The 22221-nt window shown below is 44.0% G+C and overlaps 1 protein-coding gene across 6 annotated transcripts; it reads right to left on the bottom strand.

The window, feature by feature from the left end:
- Positions 1–345: 345 nt before the first annotated feature.
- Positions 346–21934, bottom strand: CD9 (CD9 molecule). Of its 6 annotated transcripts, none has more exons than XM_086610459.1 (8): positions 21788–21934; positions 9679–9781; positions 6692–6789; positions 5393–5467; positions 4330–4426; positions 3675–3760; positions 1767–1850; positions 346–1058 (listed from the first exon to the last, which is right to left on the bottom strand). In XM_086610459.1, exons 1-8 carry the CDS (start codon positions 21851–21853, stop codon positions 993–995), a joined length of 675 nt encoding a protein of 224 aa, XP_086466585.1. In that variant the 5' UTR covers positions 21854–21934; the 3' UTR covers positions 346–992. The 6 variants fall into 6 exon arrangements, with proteins under 6 accessions (XP_086466585.1, XP_086466588.1, XP_086466584.1 ...); XM_086610462.1 differs by having other exon boundaries at positions 1767–1865; positions 3696–3760; XM_086610458.1 differs by having other exon boundaries at positions 3675–3764; positions 4334–4426.
- Positions 21935–22221: the final 287 nt, after the last annotated feature.

The raw sequence follows: 22221 nt of genomic DNA, 5'->3' as shown, positions 1-22221 counted from the left end.
TTTGCTCCCTCTAATATCAATTTTTAAACTAAAACAGGATAGCCACAGCTCTAGCTGCTGCTGTGAGCAGCAACTGCAGCTCTGTATAGTAACCTCTCATGCAATTTTTGTTTTTTTTCCACTTGGAAATCTGAGATTTGGCACACATGCTGTAAGCCCTCAAGATTGTACTTCACTGGCTTTGGAAAAAAAAGCACAAAGCCAGCCACTGGGAAAAATCCTGAGCATACACTATGGGAATCTGCCTTATCAAGGGATCGAGGCCATGTCAGATGCCAGGGGACAGAGTTATGTCAGCAGACAGGCTGATGTAAGAAGGCTCAGCTGGCTCCAGGGTACAGCACAGCTTGTTTGCAAAGTACCACTGCCTGCACATCACCAGTACAGTCAGCCTTTGCCACCCTGTGTGAAGATGATAGTAAAAGTATTATAGCAGTAATGCTTTAGGAATATAATTAAGAACTGCTTTTGTTCACACACACCCCCCAAGGAAAGGAGGAATGACAATACCTTCCCAAATGTGCTCCAACAGTCATCTTTTCCATTCCTTGGAATTCCCTTCAAATATGGCATTGGCATGGCAGTTATTTCTTGCTTTATATTAAAGCCCAAGTGATTTAACACTTAACACGTTATGCAAGTTCAACTCCATGCTACACATCAAACAGCATGATTAATTAGCATAGTAAAATCTCCTCTCCCTCACAAAACATACAATACATCTTACTCTTTATTAAGTATCAAATTGTCTCCAACATAAATTACATCCAAATTATATAAGTTTCAAGAAAGTCAGATATTTTATGTACAATATTTGCCATGAGTCAGATATACCTTTATCATTTTAACCTATAACATATAAAGCAAACCTACATCAGTACCAAATAAAGCATTAAAAAGGTAACAAATATATAACTTTTTAGAAATGCTTTCAGAACGCTAAAGTTAATGACAAAGATTTTTATAGTGCAGCAGTCTTGGGTTTTTAGCTCTTAAACCATTTCTCGGTTTTTGCGGATAGCACAGCAGAGAACCATACTGAATATCATGCCGAAAATCTGTAAAGAAAGCAAACACATCACCAATCAGAGGACCAAAGCCCATTCTTCTATCAACATGGGGACAGGCATTGCTGCTTTTCCCAGCCCAGAGGCCATATTAACACTTTATTCTGCAGTTTATGGCCCTTTCCTTCCACCCAATCCCAAGTTTTAGTCCATTCTCATGAATCCTCTTCACCCTCAATACTTCAAAACAGATCAGCTATGAACTGATCAGCACTGCCATATCTCCTAAGAAATCTTCGCTCATCTCAGCATATTTGCATCCATGTCATACTTTCCTCAGAGAAGTCAAACAAAAAAGTGCAAATTTTCTTACTAACAGTTATTTCAGTTCCCTAGCAGAGTCTTTAATTGTTACAAAGGAAACAAAAACAAGGATCCCCAAGAGATATTAGGATTAAGATGTGGGCTGGCAACACAACCAATACATCTTCACCCTATATATACACACACTACTGATAAAAATTCACCACTGCCAGAACTACAAGGAGGCAGATCCGAATCCAAAGCAGAAGCAGGGAGGTTTAAGACACCCCACCCTCTGTGCTGCCTCAGGGCCCTGCAGCACGCACACTGATCCTGCCAGTACTTGTCATTAGTGGAATGGGCTGGTAGACTGTCATGCCAGGCACTATTCAACAGACTTCTGCTGTAAGTATCCTTTGGCCATACAGCTACCCTCTAAATAATCTGGAAACTCACCATTATTACAGCAATGCCAAGGCCGACTGCTCCAATCACATTCAATTTCGAATTGAAGACATCATCAATGGCAGCAGGGCATGACTGAAAAGAAGACGACTGTTTGTTAGTGCTTCATACATATGAAAGGTTGGTTTCTGCATGCTTGCTTGAGCTCAAGTCCACATGCTACGCCTGTGACTAAGCCTGTGACTAAATCTGCTTACGCTAGAGACAAAGACTCATCTTTTGAAAGCTGCTTTGAACTGGCCTTTACTTTGACATCTTTAAAGAGAACAAGGGATGTTCCAGCACAAAAGTTGGTGGAGAAGTTTAAGTCTACTCTTCAAATATCTAGACCCCTTAACCATGCCTTGGCTACAGAAGGATTCCCTTCTCACACCTGCAGTTTATAAGGTAGACCAAGACCAGCAGTTGTACCAGGCTTGGCTTGTCACTAATGGCTATCAGCATTTGAGTTGCTGTATTGCTCAGCCCTTCTCAAAGACCCATTTGAAGCTACTCTTGATCTTTTCTATTGTAAATTTTGCAGACCCCTTATGAACACGTGGTCCATGGGAACAGCAGGATTTCTTGAGCTGCATGCATGCTGGGCTATGGGTAGATTCAGAGGTGCCAGTCTCAAGCTCCCAGGACAATGAACTGTCATTGCAAACAAAAAAAAAGTACAGTCCTCTCCCCAAAGACACAGAGTAGCCAAGAAGAACAAGGAACATTTAGAGGTACAAAACTTTAAGAGCCTGGTAGCTGGTCAAAGTCTCATCCCAACCCCTATCCTACTTAAGTCAGCAGTAGACCTGTGAGCTGCTGAAAACAGTTTTTGCTTGTTCTTTACCCAGTCCAGAAAGAAAAACTGAATCAAGGATTAAAGCAAGGATTAATGGCAAGCATTAATCAGTTAAATCAGAATATCAATACAGCACTACTTCTTAGAGGCACAGAGATGAGACACACTATTACATCCCTTTAATTTTGCAGTCTATACAGTTTTTTTTCTACAGTTGAGACTAGGCCAGAAACACATCACAAGATGAAGTCAATAGATGAAAGTAAAACACACTTAACAAAATAAAAGCAAACAATAAAACCTGCATGCTGCCTCAGCTACTCCCACATAGTCTAACTCATAAGCAGATTGTATGGATAGCACTAGAGACAGTCTAAATACAGACTGAAAGGTCTCATGTGGTCAGACATTGGAAGGCACAAAATCACCTGTAGTGAAAAGGAAGAGCACAAGTAACAAAAAAAAAAATCAAGTCATTAATGGAATTCCTGCATCATAAGAACCTGATTTTCTTTGGAAGGTTCATACAGGCTCTCTTGGAGCATGAAGCAAGAGCACAAGACAGTTTAGAAAAACAGGAAAATGGGTAATTAAAAACTACACCAGATGTCTCTCCTGTACCTGTGGCATACAGGCACCTCTGGCTTCACAATGGCATGCTCTCCTAAACAGGCCACCAATGCCTTACCGTCCTCACCTTCCCCTTGCTAAAACTTCAGACCTGCTCCCACTCCCATGCCCTACTTCTCCCTAACCAAAAAAAGAGGCTGCAGCTCCCACACAGCACCAGAAAGGTGCTTTAGTGATAGAAGCACCAGAAGAGAGCTCTCTGGGCTTTTCTTCCTTTGAGGCAAAGTTTTGGCCTTACACTGCCCACCACACCAGCGAGTTTAGTGACACACAGACTGCATGTTTCCTGTGCAAGTTCAGATTTCCTGCTGACCCTGCTTGTTCTTTCCACAGTAACAGCACATTGATTTTCCATAACTGGTCTGATTATAGAGAGGTTGCTAAGCAAGTGTGACATGAGAATTTCCCATGGACTGGAAGGGTTTATTCAGAAACGTGTTTCTCATTCTACTCATTGGGCAGAGCTGTTGGTGAATTAAGTCATGCTTTACCACTGCAGAAAGCGACTCGACTAAGGTCTTCTTCGGACAGGTCTCCATGAACTGCTGCTCAAGAACTCCTGTAAGACCACAGCAGTCTAGCTACAAGAGAAAACAGGGAAAGAGAACCAGGTTAAATAATCCTTACTTGGTAAATATAACTAGATTACATTAGGCTTTATTACAGACCTTACACAAATTTGCTCACAAGTCCTGACAATTTGACTGCAATAAGCCTAATTTAAAAAAGCCTTTATTGCATTAAAGGACAAGATTCTGAAAGGGAAAACTCGATCTCATTAAATAGACACACATTAATTTTAGTGACAGCTTGTACTACTTACAGACACAAAGGTGAGCTCCTCATAGACTTGCAGGTATGCATACTATAGTGCCTCTAGATCAATGCCACCAATCCAGAGTTTCCCAGTTTGCTGCTCAGTTTTAGGGAAACAAGAACTAGTTCTATGCATTTCACAGGTACAAAGGGACAAAGTGGCATACTGAATTGACTAATACTACACAAAATCTTATTTTCTGCAATTTTTTACTAATAATCCTTTGGTTTCTTCTAGTTAGTAAGGTACTAGAGTTGTACAAGGGACTGGATGACACAGGACAGTCTGAACAAGCTCCATTACCATCTAGTTTAAGTAAAACCGTGTACTTACAGCTAACTGAAATGCTTTCAGAGTTTCTCTGGCACCTGGTTGAGATCTCTTTTCATAGGCTTCCCTGTAGAATTCCTTTAACTCTTCAATAACCTACAAGATAGCAAAGAGTTGTGGTGTATTACTGTTTTACCTTCATATTGATTATGCAAAATTAAGTTTTGAGTTAAGTCAGTCATTAAAAATTCCACAGCCTACAATACCCATCCTTTTGACATGTATAAACAGAGGGTGGACAGCATTTCTTACCCAGAACAGGTGAGACTAACTGGTACACTCACCTTAAAAACCACACCTAAACAGATAAGACTCAGTTTCCCTTCCAAAGCTGTGACCTTCTAGGTGGAGTGAGTGAACTAAGTCTTTGCCCATTGGTTATACAAAAGTATTCCTTATTCCATTCTGTACCCCAGAAGTTGCTATATTCCCCTGTTGTGTAATACAAGCAGAAAAGCAACTCTATCTTGTTTCAAAGTAAGGTGCTTGGTGATCAGAATCTTGACTGCTTGTGAGGGGACAGCCCAGATCAGTCATGTTTTAGATGCAGAAACACTCATCCCATAGCTGACCTAGCTCATATCTAGAAATGGCAAAGCTTCACTGATGCTCTGCTTTGCTTCACAGCTCAGCCAGGTACTGCCTGGAGAGCATCTCTAGCCTGCAACAGCATCTTGGATTCTGGCTTCTCTGCTACAGTCTCGTTTTTAAATACTAGAGTTTAATTTCTTGTATTGTTTTGCTAGAATGCATCTTCCTCTCCCCCAAATTCCCTGGGTAATCAAGATTTGACTAGTACTGGAACGGTTTTCAGTAGACTGATAACTTTCTGTGGGCACAGTCATAGAATCACAGAATGGTTTGGGTCAGAAGGGACCTTAAAGACCACCTAGTCCAACTCCCCTGCCATCTTTCAGGGCAGGGACATCTTTCACCAGATCAGGTTGCTCAAAGCCCTGTCCAACCTGGCCTTGAACACTTCCAGTGATGGGGCACCCACAACTTGTCTGGGCAACCTGCTCCAGCATCCTCCCACCCTGCCAACTTTTAAGAGCAGCTTACCTTTTCTTTATTTGCAAATCCCCAGATTGCAGCAGCAATTTCAAGGGCAAAAATCACAAAAAGGAAGAGGAAAAACTAGAAAAGAAAGACCACATCATTAATTAAGACCACGACACCACAAAACAGCATCACACATATATACTGCAAGCTTGCCCAGTCCACAGCATTCAGCCTTGTGGAACTGGCACTCAATCAGGTTCCAGCTGAAGATCTGAAACGCTGGTAAGCCTAGGAAAAAGGACACGCTGCATTGAGTCAGCACTTCTTCTCAGGAATGTCAGAAAGCCTGGCAATGTTTTCCAAGCAGAAGTCCTCCTTTTCTATCAGTGTTAATTAAAACCAATCATCTGTTAACTCAGACTTTGAAGTTGCCCAGGTCACTCAGACACATCACATCACAACAGCTGACAAGTTTTCTCTGATCTGTCACTCCCATTGCTTTAGGAGTCATCACCTAATACCTAGCTTGCTACAAACTCCCAGAGAACTAATGGTCACCACTTTGCTGTGTATTTCAAAATAGAAATAAAAGTGTCATCTCTGTGTTTAATTGACTACCAGGTCCAAAACACCAGTACTATTTAAAAGCACTTTAAAGAGAGATGTTCAGAATTACGACAAAGGGCTAGAGGCACCATTTTGCAAGAAATACATGAAATTAACTTCTTACACGACACAGAAGGGGAATCATTCTTTCACCAGCTATAGTAGCAGTATTTTATTAACTAAGTCTTCTGGTTATTTGGATGAGTAGTTCCACAAGTGTACAGATGTGCATGGACCCAGTAAGCTCCACTGGCCCCTCCAGTCTGAAAACAATGAGGTTGCTCTCCAATAATTGGCTTGCAAAGCAGTTGTCAACTAGAAGAGCTCATCCTGTGATTATGAACAGTAGAGGCTTGTTGTTTCAAGGACCAAATACCACAGTTCTGCTCTCAAAGATTAAAGATTGCACAGCCTTTGGAGTTCAGGACAAACTGTTTAATAAATAGCATTACTCTTATCAACATTTTAGTTCTGTATTCACACATACTCCCAGTCTTGTTGTTTCAATGCCTGAATATGTCACTAACTCCTGAAGTCATCCTGTATTCAAATACAACATGGACATTTGGATTTAGGGCCAGAAATGGAAACTGTATGTCATTATTTAACATTTTAACATTATGTAGATGACCATGAGTTTAAACGTGGTGGAGTCAAAACAATCAGCATCTGCTGTCCTTTAACTACACAGTAATATTTTCTTTGCTTTCTCATCACACTGCTAAAAATGTAAACACTTCTCTGAACACTTACCAGGCCAAGCATACATTGAGATTCCTGCAATGCACCACAGCATCCCAAGAAGCCAACCAGCATCATAAGCGCACCAGCTCCAATTAGGATGTAGACTCCTAGGGAGGAGAAAAACAGAGACATGTGTACAGGCTACTTGAGAACTCAGCAGCAAGGTATAAAATTAGTTGCTCCACAAATAGCATTTGTAGCTTTTGCCAAGGTTTACATTTCTTTACTGAGGCATTCCAAGCAAAAAAAAAAAAAGGGCTATGATGTGTTTGCTTTGAAAACTAATCTCAAAACTTGTGGGGAAATTTATTGATAAATAAAAGCTTCAACTTATAACAACTAATGTGTACCACTACTGCAGTTTCACAAGTTTTAGAAAATGGACAAGCTAAAAACCATCCAAGACAAACTAAGACATTTTAAAACTGGCTCAGAGCCAGAGTCATCAACTTATTTTCAGATCAAGCACACACTGCAGTTAGACAGCTGGAACTAGTGATTTATCAACATCTGAGAATCCTTGAAGCATGCTGCCTCTAGAATAGGCATTAAAAGCATCATAATCATCTGTTGTAAGGCTTTAAATGCTTTCCTACCCTGCTTTTCCATCAGGAAACACTGAATTAAGTCCACCAGTCATGGCAGTTCAAGTCTACACTTCAGCTGCCTAACTCAACAGCCTCTCTACTACAAGAAAGCATTTTTTCCCTTTTGCAAAAGCAGATACTGCTTTTAACCATATCACATGGCTGAGCCTGTAGACCATTCTGCCCAGAATTCAGTTAGTGTGTTGGAACACAGAGGGCAACCATTTCTGGGCTAAAAGACTCCATTTATGCCCAATCCTCTCCTCCTAAGCTTGGGAACTGCCAGCTTCAGCATTAGAGCTCCTAACTGGTGAGAGCAGCAAGAGGCAGTGAGGAAAACCATTCCCAAATGATGGCAAGAAAGTATTATTGGGGTGGTGAAACCCAAGATAAAGAATCAGCACAAAGCATGTAGCATTGGTGTGACACTTCTATCAATACAGACAAAAATACAGTTCTGGCCTTCAGAGACCCAATCAGTACTATTTAAAGAAAGCCATACATACACATTTGCAAAAGATTATTTTCTAGATGCAAACCACTAAGTTTAGCCGCCAAAATAAACATCTACTTGATTAAGCATATGTAAGTGATTAAGCCTGACATTTCTTATCAGCAGGAAATTCCGGCACCAATTTTTTTACCCCAGCTTAAACTTGTTCCATTTTGAAAGAGTCCATCGGAACCTCTTATATTTCAGTTAATTTTCAGTAGCATATAAAGTTTTTGAGGTAACTTGCTTTGTTATTAGGTGCAAATTGACAGATTCTTTCAACTTCCTTTTGGAAACTGCAGTCAGTCACTACTCTCACAAAAATATGTCAAAACAGTAATTCCTGTGAAACTTCTTTTTAAAACTCAAGTTGAACCTACAGAGATTTCAAGTAGGTTTGTTTCACTTTTGCTGCATTCAGCCAGCAGCTTAAGTATTACATTATAAAACTTTTATGTTTTAGGAGGTTGAAGAGTTGTTTTAGACTACCCAAATAAGACTTGTTAAATATTCAGCTCAATGGCTAAGTTTAGATTTCTGTTCCCTTTCCAAGGTCCAGTTAAAAACGTCTGGAAGTCTTCACGGCAGGTGCAAGAAAAACCCAGTTTGTTACCATGGCAGCATATGGAGGGTGAAATACGAGCTTTCTCACAGATAAGTGGTCTGCATGCCTGTAGCCTCTCCATGATGTTGCATAAGCACTTCAATATTCCCAACTAGGGTCTCTAACAAGCCTAACTCATCATTCCTAACAATACTTCCTGTAGTCACAGGCTATCCTGGTACTAGAAGGCTGCAATGCGAGTTGCATGTACCAGCATGCCTTACATGGTCTTCACTGACCCTTAGACATCACTGACCCTTTGGATGTTGTGACATGTCAAGTAGCTCAGCAGAAGAGCCAATTTCCTTGGCAAAAGAAAGACCAATCTAACCAGGCTGTGGATGGCTAACAAGTGATGTCATACCAGGCATGGTAAATCCACATGCTACAGTGATGTGAAACGTAGGTATAAGGATTATCCAAATTGAAGATGACAGATACATATGTAAGAAAGGTAAATATTTAAATTTGCTGTCTTCTCAATTGTTAGAGGTCTTCGAACTCAGCTACTTAGTTTCAAAAAGGGTTTGAGTGCCTACAAGTGACAGCAGCCAGATAAGCATACGTTCCTCTGCCCAAGCCTAAAAGTGACTGTAAAGATCAAAATCTTAGGATAAAATCCAGTTTTGTGAGGAATTCTTACGACTTCAGAACAACGAACTCAGAACATTCTCCTTTGTCCTCTAAGTGGTAATCTTGTGAAATACAGTGTATCAAGGAATAAGTTCCACCTGGCCAAACTAAAGCTACATTGATTTAGGCTGCCTGTAATAGCTGCTCATTCATACAGCTGTAAGCATTAGATGACAGTATGTATACTTCTTCTGAGAGATGAGGTGGTAGAGTTGTGGTTTTGGGTAGCTTAGGTTGATTGCTTGCTTTGGGGGGAAAAATTACTTATTGATGTCATCTGCAACTACTTGTTTAGTTTACAGTGAAGCTTTGCTGACTCATATTGTGAGAAGTGTCAGGAAGAGATGTCCTCCATGTCTACCAGGAGTCCCTGGGATTACAAAACGCTTACCCAACATTACCCAAAGACAAACTGCAGGGTTTAAGCTAGGAAAAAGATGTAGTGATATACAATGCGTAAGAAGCCAAGAAACCACTAGTGTGACACTGCTGTCTCCTGCACAAGAGCTCTAACAGGGGCTGGCCCCCTGCACCAGCCAGAGGAAGCTGCTCTCTGCCCCACTGAGGCTGTTTAGGGCTGTTTTGTCTCTAGCCTTCAAGGAAGACAAAGGTTTCTAAGCAGTCTGGTAATCAGGGTGCAAAAGTGTGATCTATCACTCTGAGCCAACTCCTAGCTTACCCGTGTAAAACGTCGTGTTGTTGGATTCCAGTTCAAAGATGCTTTTGGTCTGTGAATCAAACCGAAGCCATAGTCCAATTGCAAGAACTGCTGTCCCTGCAAGCTGTAAGAACAAGCAAGCCTTGTTAAAAAACACCAATTAATACATTCACCCTTGCATTAGTAACATCAGAATTAAACACAGGATACGGCTCTGTTATTTAAAGAGGTGGTGACAAAGAACCAGCATAAAAGGATAGGGATACCAAAACAGGAACAAACTTGGTTCCTGACATAAGGCATCTTGTTGACAGATACATTTTCATATTAAACTACAATGCCACATGAGAACAATGCCATTCTTGTTCTTTACCGAAAATAACCAAGGTTCACTGAAGTGCCAAGTGCCAGTATTTCCACTGACCCCTCCACCCATTGTTTTATTCTGGGCGACTGTAGTGACTTAGTGATCTTAAGTCTTCACGCTGAAGAACAAGTGTATTGCAAGAAAAAGCACCTTGTAAGGCCAGCTTAAAGTTTGAGCACATTAAGCAGACTGGTAAGAGTTTAGTGTACTGCAGTATAGAGTTTAGAATGAGCATTCTTTCTTGCAGAACAGGATAAAACCAATCCAGTAAGTTACCACACTGAGAGGAAAATACAGGCTGCTGAAAGAGCAACATTTTTGTGTTCTGATCTGGAACACCACAATGAAGTTTTAGGTAATATTTAGTTTGATTGTATTATTGTCCCTGCCTGTGTGCCTTCAGATTCCTTTTAACTTCAGTGTCTGTGGTTGCAGCAAGTCATCGTGTGTATAGATTAGCTTCTGAATGAAACATCTGACAGAAGGTATCAGAAAAGTACTGCAAGAAAAGAGAGAATTGCACTCTGAAAGGCAAATGCTAACAGTTTGCTTTGAACAGACTGAATCCTCCCCACTTTAAAAACAGAAAACCTGGGGTCATCTTGTGTGCAAAGCCAAAAAAGAAACCAGGACAAATCAGGAAAAATCAGAAAGCTGGAGAATGTGCTTCTTGACTCTTCCTTCTCTTTTGAAGGCCATTTAACTATCAAAAAAAGCTCTACAAAAGTGAGATGAGGACAGAAGTACCACACATTGCAGCAGACATAAAAAATTTAAACTTAAGAGTGAGCAATAAGCTTAGGAAGTCTGGAGCTTTAGTTAGGCGAACCACGCATGAGAAGAAAAAAACAAAGCCTTATCTCTGATAAGAAGTCCCTTCTAGAAAGGAACAACATTCTTGATTTGCTTCCATGAAACTGGAAAGTGTTTACTTTGAAAATGTTAATTTTCAGTGAGAACATGGAAGGAATTCCCACAGAAAGCACCTGACACAAAGCCCAACTCCCTCAGCTCCACACTCTCTCCACAGGGAGCCCGAGAGCTGTTTCTCCCTGCTGCAGGAGTAGTTATGTTCATTGAAGGAAAGCACAGCTTTGCTCCCCATGGCTCTTTGCTAACCTCCCAGGCTTGCTCTTCCAAAAAAAAAATAAATAAAGGAAACTTTGAAGATTCACGCAGGACAAAGAGGATTGAGCTAAGCAAGGGTTTAAGAGAAGGTATGCCCCTTGTAGCTTCTCAGCAGAAAACATCCTAACCCAAGTGCTAAAGGGCTCAGGTATCAGCAGAGAAAAGCAAGAGGCCAGCCGCACCAGAAAAACCAGCCTTTCTTGTATAGCAGCACCTGGCTCCCAAGCCTGCATCAAAGAGGAGCTGCAGGGTTTTTCCTGGGAAAAAGATGAAGTGATACACAATACATAAAGAGCCAAAGCCAAGCAGAGGTTTCCAGATCTGTGCAAAAGTCCCTTTGTTGGTGTCACTGGTGCGTAGGCACAGCCTTACTCACAAGCACGCAGCAAGAACTGAGTCTGCACACACCTGCCCCTTTCCTTGTTAGGGCTATGCTGACCAAATAATTTTAAGTTGTGCTGAAGAACCTTGATGTAGTACACGGTACGTCACGGCAGCGTTATTATTTCCATTTATCATACCGCAGCAGCACCCCAGGGGAAGGAAGAGGTGCAAGAGGGGGACTGGCAGAGAGAAGGGTTGCTGCTTTACTTGTAGCTCACTGCTACAGCATCACTTGAAAAAAGCCTCTACGATCTCATCTCACTTCAGTTCAAAAGTCAGGAGGGCTTAGTGATGGAAAAACCCTCACACACTGCTTCTAGCCTACAGTTAAGTCACTCAGTATCTAATACTACTCTGTCCAAGACTCACTTTCCTGGGTCTTCAAACAGTCTTCAGCTTTTATAAGCATCCAGATTTGGACCATGAGAAGAAACTTACAACCTCTGCTTGTTTCACTAGGAACTCAGGAATTGCAAAGCCACAAGCCTGAGCACACCCAGCTGTCTGCACCTACCTATGTTTGCGGTTTGACAAGCCTCAGGGTTTGAGTAGAGAGCTCAGGGCAGTGCTGCAAATGGAGCCGGGCACAGCAAAGGACTGTAAAACTAAAAACCAGAGATGAGCCCCCAGCAGACCTTTAAGGTCGGAGTATTCAAACTGTGAAGAAACTCTTAAGCCATACTACAACCGTGTAGATTGTCTTTACAAGTCCAAGCAAAGCAGAAGGCTCAGTTAACGATCTTTTCAGAAACAAACTGGTTGGTTAACATTAGGGAGAGCTGACGTACCTAACATGGCTCCTTTCAGAAAACAAACTTAACTCTGGGTGGTGCTGGGGAAAGGTTAAGCGGGATGTCTTCCCCCTGGGAAAGAAGACATCCTGTGAAAAAATTAAGATGATCGCCAAGGAGGCAAGAGATTTATTATGGGATCACATAACAGTGAAAATACTTGATGCCAGTGAACTGCTCCACACCACTATAAAAAAGGTAGGATTAAATAACGATATTCTCTCTCTGGTGGACTAGGGAAAAAAAGCATCTCTTTCCTGCAAGAAAAAGTGACTTTTTGTCTCAGTTTAAGGAAAGCAGACTTGTGTTCTCAGTTTGTGCTCTTCCTACCCACAATGACTACTGAACTAAAAAAAGGCAGTTTTAAAGCAGAACGCAAGAAAGCAATTTGAAGCTCCAAGTTTCCATCAAAACATCAAGAGATGAGGGCACCAACATCAGCCTCAGAGGAAGAGGTAAGCACAGCCCCACGGGCACCCACTGCACTTGGCAGCATCTCAGACCATTCTGGCACACCAGAGGCTGGTACGTGGCCACCTCTCTGCTCACTGATGCTATGCCAGTAGGTTTTGCCAGCCATGTTGGGGCTGTTTTGGTAGCTGTGTTTTTCCTCCCCAGGAAAGGGGTTCAAGCCTCCCTGCTCAGGCTGTGTGGAAGCAGATCGCCTGAAGAGCTGGTTGTTGGGTTTTTAATCCAAGTGTTTTGTCACAGGAGTTGAGTAACACAAGATATTTCTAAGCAGATCTATGCTGTGCTGAAAAAGAAATTTAACAGCAAAAGAACAAAACTCTTTTCCTGAAGCTACTGTGTGCAAAAACCTACTAAACTACATGTAAGTATGTTTCTGTAGTAACAAGTATTGGCAAGGGAACTCAGGAGACAGTTGTTTTACCCATCTGACCAAAATTTGAAGTCAAAAGGGTACTATTCATTCACTGTATTGGAAATATTTGTGACAATGCTTCTCCAGTAACAGCATGTGCTGGCACAAGTATGCTACCGACGTCCCAGCTCAAGTTAATGAGGCTTCCTTGCATTTACTCTAACCACTATTTAACCATTTTACAGTTCCCAGCTCACTTCTGCTTGACTCGTCTCTATCCTATAGCATATGCTAAGCAAGGACAAAAATTCCTGGTCATTCCTCCTCTAGCCCTATAGAGGCTTCTTTTTTTGCATCACATGCAAAAACACACATCCATTGCCTCAAAGGCTCTACTCCTGCATGTATCTTTCTGCCTGTTGCAATGGGAAAAAACAGCTTTTTTGGTCTTTCTTCCTTTCTTACACAGCCCTACACCTTCTCTAGTAAGCCTCCTGTGCAGAACTTCCCTCATTCCACCCATCCAGCCCCACACTCCAACAAGCACCTTCTCCAAACTCAGCCCTTTTCCATCGCTCTGGTCTCCCTCTTGCAAGCTACATAATCTGGCCTCTGAGCATATCTAAGGGTGTGTCACAGGATTTATCTTTGACATCTTGCTTTCTTTTAGCCTTCTACACCAACGAGAACTGAAAAGGATCTATACCACCACAGAGGACAGTTGCTATATACTTGAGACAAGAGACAACACATCTATCATGGAGGCAGAAGCCATACAGAACACTGCCTGCCTGCCTTCCTTCCCCCACTGTACTTGGCTCACTTCAGCATAAATTTGAAGCATTTGGTGCTGGGGCATCTATCAAGCCATTTCCACTGCAACTTTTTTCCCTAACATACCTGAGGTTTCACAGATATCTTCTCCTAGCAGAACGCTTCCACAGACAGTCATCAGGTTCATCAGATCTACTGATACTGGTGCAAAACAACGTTAAAAGCTTGAGCTTTTGCAAACTAGAAATCCCGATTTTTGTTAACACATCCCATGATACAGGAATGTATGACACCACCCTAGGAAACTGGAAAGTTCACTTTAGGTTTAACTATTTTGCAAGGACCATTTTGTTCAGTCCCTTCTGACATCATCATCTTGATCCATCCCAAAAAATGACAATCCCCAACCAAGCACCCCGCTTGCTGCAGACACCTTACAGCATCTTACCTTTGTATGCAAGAAACCACCTCTTGAGGGGCACAAGATCCAAGTAGTTAGCAAGTCCCTATAGCTGGCAGATAAAGCTTTGGGAGGGGTAACATATCCCCCTCACCAAGTATCCACCAGGTTACTACTAGCCCTTCCTCCACTTCCACAGTGCCGAGGCAGGAATAGAGAAGAAATGAGACACTGCAAGAACTCCTGATATGTGGGTCAAAGCCTGTAAAAAACCTTTGTACAAGAAACTATGGGTTGCCCTATTTTAACACACTCAGGCCAAGCTTACATGCAACTTCTATCAAGTTCATGCAACTCCCATCAAGTTCATGGCACTATCTCCAACAGAAGGTAAGTCAGTATGTGAAAACATGGTAGATTTGAATCAAAAATAAAGGTTACTTTCACTGTTGTCAGCTCAGCATTGTATCTAACAATTTACTAACTTTTTCTTGAAGTAAAAAAGTGTCAGGCTCTACACAGAACCATAGAATATCTCAAGTTGGAAGGGACACAACTGTTCCTTATGTAGGTTTCACTCAGGGAGTGCCAGAAGTACACTGAAAAAGCCACTATCTTCCCTTTGCCTCAAACAGGTAAAAACTTTTAGCTAAAAATCTGATTCAGATCATCCTCTGCATAAAACAGACAACCAACTTTCTCTTCACTGTGTAAGACAGTAGATTAACAAAGCCAGGGCCAGATATACAACACTGCAAAGCACATAGGCAAAGAAACTGAAAACTTAACAAGCAGTAATGAACTGTTTCTGTCCTGTTACTTGCTGGTACTCTATAAATAAAAACCCATAAACAGTACATAGAGATGAGGCTCAACATCACTCTAAAACCTTAATTACAGGATTAGTGTTATCCACAACAGCAGAGGTTTACAAATTTCTGGGAAAAAAGCTTCCCTAACAGATGTGCAATGAGTGCTAGCAGTTATATAAGAAACTGCAGCTATTTCCAAACTCCTTGGAAAAAAAGAGTAGAGTGGAAAGGAAGTATTTTCTTTCTGCTTAAGCTAGTTTCAAGAATGTTGCGGGCTAAGTTAATGTCATGGCGTTGATTTCAATAAAATGGTGCTCCAGTACAGTAGAAGCAGCATTACAGAATTCCTGAACCACTGCCAAGACTACTGCCCAGTTCATACAAGTTCCTATTCAGAAGCTAGTCTACTATATTTGCAATTTAAATTGCAAATAGGAGGTGGGATTGCTAGAACTCTACATACAAGCAGTTTCACGTCAGGTTTCTCCAGGCAACATCCTCCAACTTCATTCCTGACTTCACAGCACTTACTAGAGTTAATACATTGAGCTGAACCTAAGCAGCATTTTGATTGCTACACTGCAGTCAGCAGTTAAATCAGTTGATTACAGAAAGCAAAAGCAACTAGCTTCTGCTCCTTTCTATGTGTGCCCATATATACATACAAACACACATATGCATATTTCCCTCCCTACCCAGCAAGTCCTCTTCTCCATTCGAGCAGGGAAGATCCTCTGCACAAGTCAGAGCACTGAATTGCTACCACATGAGCAGTTGAGATTATGGCTCAGAAGAAAGTCACAGGTATCTTCAAATTACAGAAAGAAAAAGAGGCCTCCGGGCCTAATCTTGCTAATCTGACTTTAGCAGGCACTCCCACAGACAAACGCACATGTTTGTAACAAAAAAACGAGTGGAGAGCCCAGACAAGACAGTTGCCTTATAGCACAAAGGAGCAAGAAAATAATGGCTCAAAGACTCAACATGAACTCTGACTATATGCTACAGCACTTCTCTGCCTATAATATATTAAATTATAAATACTAGCAGCAGATGTCTTTCTATTCCACAAAATTCACAAGGGGAAGAACCCAGCATTTAAGTTTAATGATGCAAGCCCTTGCTTTTGTTCAGCAGCAGAAGCCAGTGGGAGAACACGCAGGTCCACGCTCCATATGCATAGCCATGCCAGGCACTTGGCTGACATGCACAGAGCTGCTCAGAGGAGCCAATAGCTTTACTAGGAAGACTGTCACCAGGGCCAACAAGCCTGAGCAAACGGAGCAAGTCAAGGGAGCACACCTAGAGGTAGTCACTCATTACACAAGTCAAGGTAATCAAGCATATGCTCGCATCAAGGTTATTCAAAACCAGACTCAGGAAGACCACTTAGATATAAGGCACATCATGGGATGTTTTCATTGACTTCTTGCAAAATTTGAGCCAGCCTGGTAGAAAAAAAAACTTTGTACAAGTTCTGCATCAGCCTCAACCTCTTTCCTCATCAACTCCAAATCAAACCTTAAACTTGCAAAGACCTGAACTGGTACAGCTTTTGTTACAGACCAGACCAAAGATGCCAGAGCCAGCACTAGTCACCCTGAGACAGAAGAGCTGAAGGCAAACCCAGGTGGAAGTACACCAGCTCTACCTAAAGAAACATAACAGCAGTGAGGAACCTGGTGTTTGCAGCGACACCTGAACTGAAAGCAAGATGGAGCCACTCCTCTGAAGTGGGACTGGATCACTTAACTTACTCATTTACTTAAATGCAACAGTAAAAAGCATTCCCTACAAGTTCCAGATGTGTGCAATGATTAAACAAAACTTCAGAGGCACGACAAGCATTTCTAGCTACCAGCCATGAGTCCCTGTACCCACCATTCAGGCTACAAATACGTTTTAACCAAAGCTCTAGAGTCCCAAAAGTTTTGGAAGACATCAACCTAGTTCTTACTATATGCCTGGTCTGGCCTTACCAACTGTAGAAAAGCCATCAAACCAGTCAACCTTGAATTACAGCACAGCATGCTACAAGGGGGCCTCCTCAGGAAGGGTATCAGAACAGGGTAGACAGCAGCACTTCCCAGGACTAACCTCCCACTGTACATGTTGTACAAAGACACAGATGGTGCCTTTGGAAAAGAAATTAAACGAGGGCTGCTGAACACTGCATTTATTAGGTACCCCTTGAACTGCATACTCCACAATACCTACTAGGGAGAAATCATCACCACTGTGTATACAGCCGTAACCTTTTCCTGAAACTTCCGCTTCTCAGACTTAATATCCCTCAGTTCTTGCTCGCTGACTCTTTCAATACAGTCAAGCCCTACCTATTACCTGGCCAATCATGATCCTACAGACCTCCAGACCATTTTCCTCACTTGTTTCAAGGCTGAAGAACTGAATAGTTTCTGATAAAGGAAACCCTCTTCTTCCTTTCCCAAACATGACCAAGCTCCATTATGTTTTTTCAAGGCAGGCAGAAGACCAGAGCAGCCCACAGCATTGCAAGACACCAGCACACCACGGATTTATGAAGTGACACTATCTTTGTGCTTCTCTACGTCCTCCACTTCTGAAGTTCACTGGTTTTCATCTGCTGCTATTGAGCATCCACCTGATGCTTTCATAAATCTCCACAAAACTTCATTCTTCTGGTAGCAGACACCCCCAAGTCAACTAGTTCATAACTCCCAGGCTCCTTCCTGCTTCTGCCTCCCACGTTACTTGATGGCTACCTTTGGTGAGCATCACATTCTGCTTTATCACACAGCCTGCTATGTCAGCACACACCCATCTTCATCGCCCTGAATATGAATGCTGCTCAAGCACCAAAGACTTACCTCACATGCTTTTCCAGATTAGGCGGGACTGTATTGACCACTATGCAGTTCACTCCTGCATGCCAGTTCTGCTGGTTCTCTCCACTGCAAGAGAGCTCCACCTCATCTCAGCCCTGCCTCCATTCAGTCAGATCCTGGCAGGGATGAAATTGCTTTCTCCAGCACTGCTCAGTTTCCTTAAGAGCCTTGAGATGTCCAGGAGACATTGAACAAGTGAACTAACACTACCCAGCACTCACTCTCTCCAAGATTCAGGCTTCTGAAGGCTTCCAAGTTAACTGCTACATGAAGTCTGACTTCCCCTTACAGTAGCCATTCTCTCTTCCCCAATGTCACACATCTGCACATACACAGATTCTTTTTTTCTGAAAAGAATTTTCTCCTCTGCCTATTCCAGAGGCACCACATGTGCTACTCCCTACATACCCCACAACAACATAACACAAAAAAAGCCTCAAATTCACTGCATTGCAGTCCTCCAGCACCGAGGTAGGTGGTGAACAACAGGTTTTACCTAATCACAATACATTTGCAGTTCTGAAGTAACTGTTGTATGACCCTGGCAAGTTGTCAATCAGCATTTGCTGTTGTTCCACCATCTTTTGAGAGGTCAATTCAAGCCTGTGAGGGACTCAGAGTCAAAGACAGGTTACAGCAGAGAACTTCTGCAAGGTCTTCCGCAAGCACCCCCAGTAAGAGAAAGTCCTGCAGAACATCACTCCAAACACATTTACACCTGACAGATTACTGCCTGCAAGGACTCCCTGGAAAGCTCCCTGGTCTTCACATGTCTGAAGAGGGATATGTTAGGTGGGTTTGCAAGTTCTTTCTAAAGCTTTCTTTGGCTTGCCTTATTAATTTTTGTATTTGACCCACCGGCATTCATGAACATTTATCTCCTTCCTTTGGACACAGCCTCAACTTTTTGACAGTTCCCCAATTTTTGTTTTAATAGCCTCCTATACCAAGCTGTTTCACTCTTTCTGCTTCCTCTTGCCCTCACTCAAGTCTCTGATGGAGGCAAATACACGCCACCTAACACACAATCTATAAATACCTGGAGGTTTGCTGCAGCGTACTTAAATTCCTCACCAGTCCTTTTGAGGCAACTTACTCTAAAGAGAGCACTGTGTAAACTTGATCTCAGCTTCACAAGACCTTTTAGCTTCTCTCGCTCCAGGAGGTGCACTGAATCCAACTACATCGTTTTCACCATTCCTGAGCAGCACTTGGGCAATAGGACCCCACACCCATGGACTCCTCAGAAGCAAGTAATGGCTTGTTCCTCCTCTGGGGGGAGACAGGGACACGCCTTCCCAAGGCCAAGAGCTCGTCACTGACTGTGCCTTCAAGATCAGGATCAGACACAGGCATAACATTTTTACTCAATTTACTTCCATTACTTAATGGATTTCTCACATCTCCAATGCTGTAGGAAACATTAAAGGCTTCTTTCTTATTAGGGTTGTTCCTGACTTCTACTGCTGCCTACCCCAAGACACCTTTCTTCTTCACACTATTCCTTGAGACCTAACAGACTAAAATAACCTAAGATATTGCTACTTCATTCCTCCATAGAGAACACGAGGTTCACTAACACTATAAACTCGCTTTTGGTAAGGCACAGATACATGTAGTGAGTGAGCTCTGAGAGCCAACAACTACTCCAGCTGGTCTACAAGCACTTCTCTCTCGCTAAGCCCAGCTGCTTACATTCACTGCCTCTTGGCAATTCAGCCACTTATCAGGATACTCCAAGAGAAAGCAGCATTAATCTCCCTTTAACTCTTCTTTCTCTTTCTTTCCTCACATCCTAACTGGGTTTAAGTGAGTGTAGCTATCTCCTGGAAAGGCCACTCAAAGGGGAGCTGCATTCTCATGGCTCCTAAAAGTAGCAGCATCAGCCCATGTGTGGTACAGCCCCCTTCCTCACCACCACTCCTCCTCCCCTCTACCCTATTGACAGGTCAAGGCTCCATCCATGCTTACTGGGCACGCAAAGGTGCAAATAAAGCTTCTGAGCTTTATTACCATGACACCCCTAAGCAACAGATACCTCCTGAGCTAAACAAAAAGATGTTCCCTATTCTCAGCCCTGGACCCCAGAGCACAAAGTGTTGATGCTCATTAAGGGCATCTTCAAGGCATTGCCTTTGCCACATCAAGCATTCTTGTGCTATAAAATAGTTTGCAGAAAGTCTGTAGCTTCAAAAAAAAACCACCCCAAAACCACACACAAGAGAGCAAACAATAAATATTACCTCCTGTTTCAACAAGAAGTTTAGCACGTCACTGACTCAGAGGTTTCGGCCAGTGCATTGTTAGGCTTTTTTTCTTATCAGCTATAACCCCCTAGATATGACTCCATCCCATTCCCCCCCCCCCCCCCCCACCGAGTCCCAGGTGAAAATACATGCTTTCCTATGTCCTTATAAAGTCCCTCTGCACAAGTTCCCTTCACTTCTTCCTTTGCTGAAACCCATTTTTAAGCTGAGAGATCACAAGTACTTCCTCCATTAGCACTGCACCTTCCAGTCATCCCATGTGCAATTCTGTAACTGACTCCAGGAGTCATTCCTTTCCAGACTTTGCTTCTCTGCATCAGAGAGTGAAAAGGAGTCACACGAAAAGTGAGAAAATTCACTTTTTGAATCTCACGCTTCACACTCATACATTAGACACGCAGGGCAGTGGTACTGACTTCCTGTGTACTTTTCCATAAAGCAGAGGACACTAAACTCATATGCCCACATCTGGAGTGCTTGAGAAGCAGCTGTGACCTCTCAGTTAGGCCATGTTTTCTTACACCACTTGGCAAACGAGGTAGTCGTGCCAGGAACCACACTGGAGTTTCCACTTGCGCTCCAACAAATTAACTATTTTAGGATTTTCTTTACAAGACACTGCCGAAGAAGATCTGAGGCTTGGAGCCGCTGCTGAAGCTGTGGCTCCAAGATATATTCACATACGCAACGATCGCACCCACAAGTGGTGACTCGCAAGGAACCGGCTCACCGCCTCCCGTTACAGCCTTTCACAGCGGAAAAGCTCCCGAGAAGTACAACCCGCAAAGAGAGTTCTGGGACAAGCGTTGTAGCCACCCCCTGTGGGAAGAGCGACCTTCAGACCTAACACACCCGGCAGCCACTAACAGGCAGGGCACGCAGTCAGCCTTTTGCTAACCACGGCCCTACAAAAAAGAAATAATAATGAAAATAAAGTAGCGAGGCGGGCAGGTGTCTCCTTCAGACATCTCACGCCGAGTATATGGCGCGCAGCACATTTGGTGCCGCAAGAGGTAACCAGGCGCCGTTCCCCTCCCGCCACCGGCCGCGGACACGCCCGCCCCAGCGGGGTGAGGCGGCTCCGGGCTCCGCGGGGGAAAGGGCGCCTGCCCGGGGCCGCCCCCGCCAGCGCCGGGGCGTCCCGCCCAGCCTCAGGGCGAGCGGCGCGGACACGCTGCCGCCCGGGCGTGGCAGCGGGAAACCCCCCCCCCCCCCAGTGCCAGGGAGCGGCAGGAGAAGCCCCCTCCGCCTGCGGGAGAGCGGGGCCGGGCACCCGCCCCTCTCTGCCTGGGGAGCGTGCGTGGAAAAGAAAAAAAAAAGTAAGAAAACCGGCGAAAACAAAATCCAAACAAGGAAACAACCAATCAAACCACCGCTCCCAAGACTTTGCCCCCCCACCCCTCCGCCTTCCGGTGGGCTCCTTCTCGGGGAGCCCCGTCGGGGGGGCGAGCGGATGAGCGCAGCCCCGCCGCGCCCCGCAGCAGCGGCTCCCCCGGGGCCGGGCGCGCGTCCCTCACCCAGAAGACGAAGTTGAAGCCGAAGAGCAGGTACTTGATGCACTTGGTGCCTCCTTTGACGGGCATGGCGGCGGCAGGCGCGCAGGCAGCACGGACGGTCGCGACGAAGACACCTCTGCCGGGCGCCACTCCTTAAATCCGCCTCTCCCCGACTCTCCGGGGCTTCCCCCTCCCCGCGGCCGCCCGGCCCTCCGCCCGGCCCCCTCTCCGCCCCCGGACCGCGCCCCGGGCCGGCGGTCCAATGCCCTGCTCCCGCCGCCGCCCCGCACCTGCCGCCGTCCCGTCCTGCCGCGGGAGCAGCCGCTCCCCCGGGGCGGGGGCCGCGGAGGGGCCCGGAGCGTTTTTTCCAGTCGAGGCCTCGCGAGTCCCGGGCACGGGCGTCGCTCTCGGTGGCGGGATGCTGCGTCCCCGCGCCCCGCTGCCATCGTCCCGGG

Source organism: Tauraco erythrolophus, chromosome 4, assembly GCF_009769465.1.
Source record: "Tauraco erythrolophus isolate bTauEry1 chromosome 4, bTauEry1.pri, whole genome shotgun sequence".
NCBI classification, from domain to species: domain Eukaryota; kingdom Metazoa; phylum Chordata; class Aves; order Musophagiformes; family Musophagidae; genus Tauraco; species Tauraco erythrolophus.
The sequence above is the reverse complement of the archived record's forward strand: the minus strand, read 5'-3'. Positions and strand labels throughout refer to the sequence as shown.